We start from the raw sequence: 6685 nt of genomic DNA on the forward strand, positions 1-6685 counted from the left end.
CCAATGAATCTTGTTGGGAAACATAAGGCCTTTAGAAGCTCCTCAATAAACCTCCAATCTATTGTATCATAGGCTTTGCTTATATCAATTTTAATTGAACACCTTGGTGATATGGACGATCTTCTATAATTCTTAATAATATCTTGACAAATTAGGACATTGTGGGCTATGGATCTTCCTTGTATAAAAGCTCCCTGATTAGTATGAACTAAAACAGGGAGGACTTTGGCTAATTGAGAACAAAGTAATTTTGAAACACATTTATAAATTGTAGAGCAACATGCAATAGGCCTGTAATCCACTGCCCGAATAGGATTGTCAACTTTAGGGATCAAGGACAATGAAGTATTCAGTAACTCTTCTGGTATGAAGCCTGTCTCAAAGAATTGACCTATAGCTCTACAAACTTCATCACCTATGTCTTGCCACATCACTTTAAAGAATGCTGAACCATAACCATCTGGGCCCGGAGTTTCGATGCTAGAAATACTTAACATGGCAACTCTGATTTCCTTATGCGTGAATGGTTTCAATAATAGCAGCTGCTGATCTAAAGAATGCTTTAACCCCATATCAACACACTGTTTGTTTAACACCTTGGAAGTAGAACTGGGACTCCCCATTATACCTCTAAAATGATTCAGAAAATGAGAAACAACTTCAGAGTAATTATCCACCACCCTTCCTTGCTCATTTATGAAAGTTGCTATTTTATTAGCCTCCTTACGCTTCTTCAAACATGCATGAAAAAAGGCAGTATTCATATCACCTATCTCAGCCAATTTATCTTACTTCTTTGAGTCAAAAAACTGTGATATCTTTGCTCTTGAATTCTGAAATTTTCAGCTGTAATCTTAACATTGTCTTGAAACATAAGATTGCTAGAATGGTGTTGAGCAAGAAATAAAGCTTCCTGAAATTGGTCCTTTGCTTTTTGAAAATGGACTCCTATATCTCCAATATAGTCCATGTTGAATCTCTTTAATTTATGCTTTAGTCTCATTGTCTTCAAAAAAATAGACTTCAATCCTGTCCCCTTCATCGGCTGCCTCCAATTGTCTAAAAGCAATTGCTTAAAGTTTACATGTTCAGTCCAGAAATTGTAGAACCGGAAAAGCTTTATACCCATATTCTCTACTGGCATAACAGAAATGGTACACGAGCAATGGTCTGAAACTGTTTCCCAATTATACACAGCTGAAGTGTTGGGAAATCCATCCAACCATTCCTCATTTATAAAAGCATGGTCTATCTTGGAGTAAATACGAGCAGCTCCATCTTGATTGTTGGTCCATGTAAAAAAGGATCCATTAATTTTTAGAGCTTCCAAATGATTCATAGCAATCCAATGAGTAGAGTCTACAAGTTCCATATGAGAAACTGGTTTTCCCCCACTTCTATCCCTTGCTGTAAAAATAGCATTAAAGTCGCCTAAAATCATCCAAAAGAAAATTGGACGAACAATCTGAGATAAACCTTGCCATAAGGCCTTCCTTTCCTCCAATGTGTTTCGGCCATATACAAAAGTAACATTAAAAGAGTGTTTATGACCTGTCATTTTAACAAGGCAATAAACAAATTGATTATCCTCCTCTTAAACACTTACTTTGACAAACACTTTCCTCCATATGATCAAGATTCTTCCCTCTGTCACAGGACTAGTATAAAAGTCCCAATTCCTGAATTTATTAGCCATTAATTCCTGCACTCTTATTCCCTTCATTTTAGTCTCCAAAATAGCTCCAATCCCTACTTTATTCTTACTACAAATATCTAACACAGCAACATGTTTTTTCGGGCTATTCAATCCCCTAATATTCCAGCTGAGGATATTACAATTATCCATTAGAAGATTGCGATTTACCCCTTCCTCCTTCATTCCTTTCTGTCTGTTCCTGAAGCACCCCAAACAAATTTTTCGACTTCTTCCCTTGGACCTCATTTTTGTTTGCATTCTTGTTATGAATACCTATTTGGCCTTGCTTATTCAGAGACCCTGGTTTCTTAGGAGTTTGCCACTTATTTTTTGATTTCTGGCCCTCAACATCAGACGTCTCCTCAATCACCTCCTTAGTTCCTAAACATTGTCCCTGTCCAGCTTCAGCATCTACAATATGCTCCTTAGCTAGTTCTGGAGTTGAATTCAACACTTGTTTTTCCTTATCCCGTCCAATCTCATGAGATGTTTTAGGTAGAGTAGCTTTTTGAACCGATTGTGGCATCAGTTCCTTGCGGCAATCAGTCATAATATGTGCATAACCATCACATTTTTTGCATTTGACAGGCAGCCATTCATATTCCACCCCTTGCTCCACTAGTTGACCTTGCTCATTCATATAATGTATAATCCTAGGAGGATTATCTGAAAGTTCGACCTCCACCAAAATCCTAGCAAACTGAACTCTAGTTATCTCTCGAGTAAACTTATCGACCATTATCGGTTTTCCTATAGTACTAACTAAAGCACTAAGGCATTTGCTTCCCCAATATTGAAGGCCAAGATCATGTAGTCTAATCCACAGAGGAACTGAGCGGATCAAACGAATCGCACTTAAATCGGTTGTCCATGGTCGAACAATCACTGGTTTTCTGTCAAAATGAAGGCAACCATTCTCCAAAACATGGCTTCGAGTAGCCTCATCATTAAACTTAACCATTATCAGACCCATAGTCATCCTAGCAATTTGAGCAATCCCTAGATGACCCCAAACTCTCTTGATAAATCCTTCAAACACAGCCATTGGAGGATTAGCTCCGAGAACCATACATATGACTGCTGAGTTCCAGATAGTCGACTGGCTTCTCACTTCATCCTCATCAATTAAGGCAATCCTCTTACCATCCTTAACCAGTGGTTCAGCATATTCTAGTTTCTGATCACTAAAAGAAAGCTTACCCGATTTGAATTGATTCCAATGCTTTTGGGCCGAAGATTGATAGTCTCTAGCTTCCACTTTGTCCGCCCAGCTAGAAGCAGCAAACTCAGGAACTTTTGGCTCACCTTCCTGTACTTCACCATCAGCGATCTCTCCCAAATCAGACTCAATTAGGGTCTTACCCATTGCTTGAACATTGCCCTTGCCAACAGCCTCTTCATGAACGAATTTGGTCTGAGTATTCTCATTTTGGATTGAAGGCAGGCCTTGAGCTTCTGATCTTGTCACTGGTTTCCTTGCCAATTTCTTCTTCTTTGCCATGGAAGAGGGGGAAATTGCTTGGGAACAGTGTTTTTTTCTTTCAAAAAAAAATTATTAATTTATTCTTTTTAAAAATAAAAGATTTAATTTATTGATAGTTAATAAATTAAAAGAGGGTTTAAAACCCTATATTTTGATAAAATAATTAAATGAATTAGTTTTTAGTAAGTAAAATTGATTAATTGATTTTGGAAAATTAACTAGTCAAGATGGGAAATTTTTAACGATTTTCCTAATTAAGACAAATTAGGCAATTTTCTTAAAACGGTTTTTAGAGATTAAAACCTTAAGAAAAATAAAAGGGAAAAATTAAGAGTTTATTTTCTTTAAAAATAATTAAGGAATTTATTAGTATTTTCTGGATATAATACCGGCTAAAATCTTACATATTTTAACCGACTTGTCAAAAGTGCGAGTTAATAGCGATACCTTGAAAGAATAAGATTTTTAGCGGATTGTGGGAAAATACCATTGTGATACCCGAGCCTAGGTATCGAGACCTTAGGATAGGTCTCCCCGAGACTTAGAGTGTAGTCTCAAATATTTTTGTATGAATTTCCTTAATGGGTTTAAAACCAAATAAGGATCATAAATCCTTACAAATGATTTTGAAAATGACCAAACTGCCCAAAATAATAATAATGAATTATGTGTCATAATTAATCCGAGTATACTGTATGGATAACTACAGTATTGGCTAAGCGTAACTGAATTGAACGTTGGAGGGTGAAAACCTGCTGAGCGCTAAGGACTCCAAGCAAGTCAACTTATATTGTATGGCTGCAACATGAAACGATTATTGTCTTGTATGTTAGTATAGGGATACATGCACATATATAGATTTTTGTAGAAAGTTTCTTAGAGACGTTAGTCTAGTGAGTGCTGATTTAGAAAATATGAACGGTAGATATCCTTCATATCCTAGACGGTTGATCTTTGTCACACTGCTTGATTTTATTATGTCCGGCACATTACCGCGACGAGTGGCCAAGAGGTGAGGATTAGCTGGTTAAACCTAGGGGCGCCAAAATAAATGGGACCTAGGGGCCTTCATGCTTACTTAATCATTGAATGGTTAGAACCCGAGCAAGTGCTCTATTAAGTTATTCCCGGATAGCAGGAGTGTTATTCAGTGAGAGTGCCTATAGAAACTAGGGGTTGCCAAGTTTGAGTGAGGCTGAACACCCTAGGGGAAACTGCTCACCAGCACCACTGGTTAACATAGAAGTCTCTGTAAAACCGTGTAAATTTGATTTCACTCTTGGAAAAAGTAGCGATGCCCTAGGTAACTCGATAGTTACCCTTGATAGAGATATTTATTGGCTATATCTTAGTGTTGAGACTCAGTTCTCTCTTACAGATTAGCAATTATGTTGGAGGGCGCATTACGCTGGAATTGTTGGAAGTTGTCGAGCGTTGGTCTCGAATTATATTGTGATTTGATATATCTGTTTGCTCTGGGATTTTCTACGTGCCGGGTTTTATCTGTTCATAGTAATAATTTATCATTGGTTATCAGGCATGACCATAAGTTTGCCAGGATGCTTTGCGTTCTTGAAATTGATTGTGTAGGGTCTGGATGGATCCGGAACCCTAATTTCTCTACATGCTTTTGTTTGAAAGTTGAACTTACTAAGCATTTTCGCTTACCTAGTTGTTTCATGTTGTAGGTAAGAGCAAGGGCAAGGCAGAGCAGTGAGAGCCGGAGTCTACCTTGCAAATGTACATGTAGACCGACCTTTTGGGAAGCCGTTTTATTTTTGGAAATGTTGTGTAATTTTCCTAAACTAGGCTCCCTCTACTCTTTATAAAATATGTTTGTAACAAAATGTTAAGTATGGCCATACGAATTTTTAAAAAAGTTTTTTTATACGGGTTTTTGAGACATTTTGTTAAATGAAAACATTTATATTTTCGCATTATCGAGTCTTGAAAATCTGGGTTGTTACAATAATGGTGTTGTGTGATATATAATTGATGAATTTTCGTGATATGTGAAAGATGTCTTACTTCGTTAAGATTGATATGAATTATGTGCAAGTATGTGTTCTTATGTTGATGAATATGTGGATTACTTTTATGTTCATGATTTTTTTATATGTTATGATATATGAAGCATTTAAGTTTTTAGGCTGGAAACCTTAGATCTGAGCCATAGCTCTACGTTAAGGTATAACAACGCCACCAACCCAAAGCTTCATGTATTATGACTAAAGATGTTTGATACAATGCCTTGATTAAATACCATCAAACATGAATCATGAACATGAACATTAGCATTTCAGCATCTACATGTATGCATGGCATGTACATTTATGTGATATGAGATCATGCATAAGAATATGAGAAAAGTTATGAAATGCCTTGAAAAGTCTTATGTAAAGTTAAACATTTTAATGACACAAGGCTTAAGCAAAGTGATAATAAGATGTTTAAAATGGGTGCCACTATTTCGATGAAGCAATTAAGTAAGTTCAGTAAAGAAGACAGAGGTCTATAAGACTTATAGTGGCTGCCCACTAGTGTGGGCTAGGTCAGAGTTGACCATTCAGATATGTTTGCCATGTTCCCGTCTTTCTCCTCCATATGTGTAATAAGTATGTCAACTATGGCAACAATGAAATGAGTGTTATGATGAGCCTAGCTGCGATGATGGCTAGTCGGAGGAGAACCCATGAGATTTTATATGATATGTGTAACAAGCCCTACAGGCATTGGCCGAATCAAACAGTGTGCACAAGTGAAATTGGGCCCATAAAAATGTGAAAGTAAAAGAAAGAGCATAAAAGTAAAGTTTGAAAGTGCATGAGCAATAAATGAAATGCATAAGTATATAAGTCAGCATATTAGTATATGTGCACTTCAAACTCACGACATTCATGTGTATGTGTATGCATGAGATTTACTTACTGAGCGTTAGCTCATTATGTTATTTTCCAACATTTTTCCAGGTGTGGCTTTAGATGTTGAGCAACTTGTGGAGCACGGACTCAGTAGCAATGCAATAGTGGTTTAGGGTTTTTCATATTGCTACGTTAAATTTAAAGTATTCATACGTGTAATAATTTATGTTAATAAGTTTATATAAAAGTTTTAAATTTTTATGTATTTCTTAGTATCATTTTATTTAATTCATTTGGTCAAGTGCCTAACATACTCGTTGATAACTCTAGGATTTAGAGTTATTTTCACATCTTTAAACTTAATTTTTGAACCAAACAAAAGAGTAATGAGTTTTTATTTCTTGTAATTGTGTTCAATTTAGTGTGTCTGTGTAGCTAGGGACCTTGTGTTTGCATTGTCATATTTTTCAGTGTTTTTTTATGTAAATTTCTGTGTTGTATTAATCAGGAAAGGGAAGCTTACAAAACAGGAGCTGAGGGAACTGTAAATCAAAGGGAAATGTTGCTGAAAAGGGGAGGATGCTAACTCAACAATGCTGTAGCAGTCAGTCTTAGCAATTAAACTGAAGCTAGAGAAAAAGGACT

At 36.4% G+C, this 6685-nt stretch overlaps 2 protein-coding genes across 2 annotated transcripts; both read right to left on the reverse strand.

Moving 5' to 3' along the window:
- Positions 1-769: 769 nt before the first annotated feature.
- Positions 770-1558, reverse strand: LOC133799645 (uncharacterized). The gene has a single exon (XM_062237642.1). The coding sequence runs from the start codon at positions 1556-1558 to the stop codon at positions 770-772; it is 789 nt and encodes a 262-aa protein (XP_062093626.1).
- Positions 1559-1838: 280 nt separating this feature from the next.
- LOC133799646 (uncharacterized) lies at positions 1839-3197 on the reverse strand. The gene has a single exon (XM_062237644.1). The coding sequence runs from the start codon at positions 3195-3197 to the stop codon at positions 1839-1841; it is 1359 nt and encodes a 452-aa protein (XP_062093628.1).
- Between the last annotated feature and the right edge of the window lie 3488 nt (positions 3198-6685).

Source organism: Humulus lupulus, chromosome 9, assembly GCF_963169125.1.
Source record: "Humulus lupulus chromosome 9, drHumLupu1.1, whole genome shotgun sequence".
In the NCBI taxonomy this organism is placed as follows: Eukaryota; Viridiplantae; Streptophyta; class Magnoliopsida; order Rosales; family Cannabaceae; genus Humulus; species Humulus lupulus.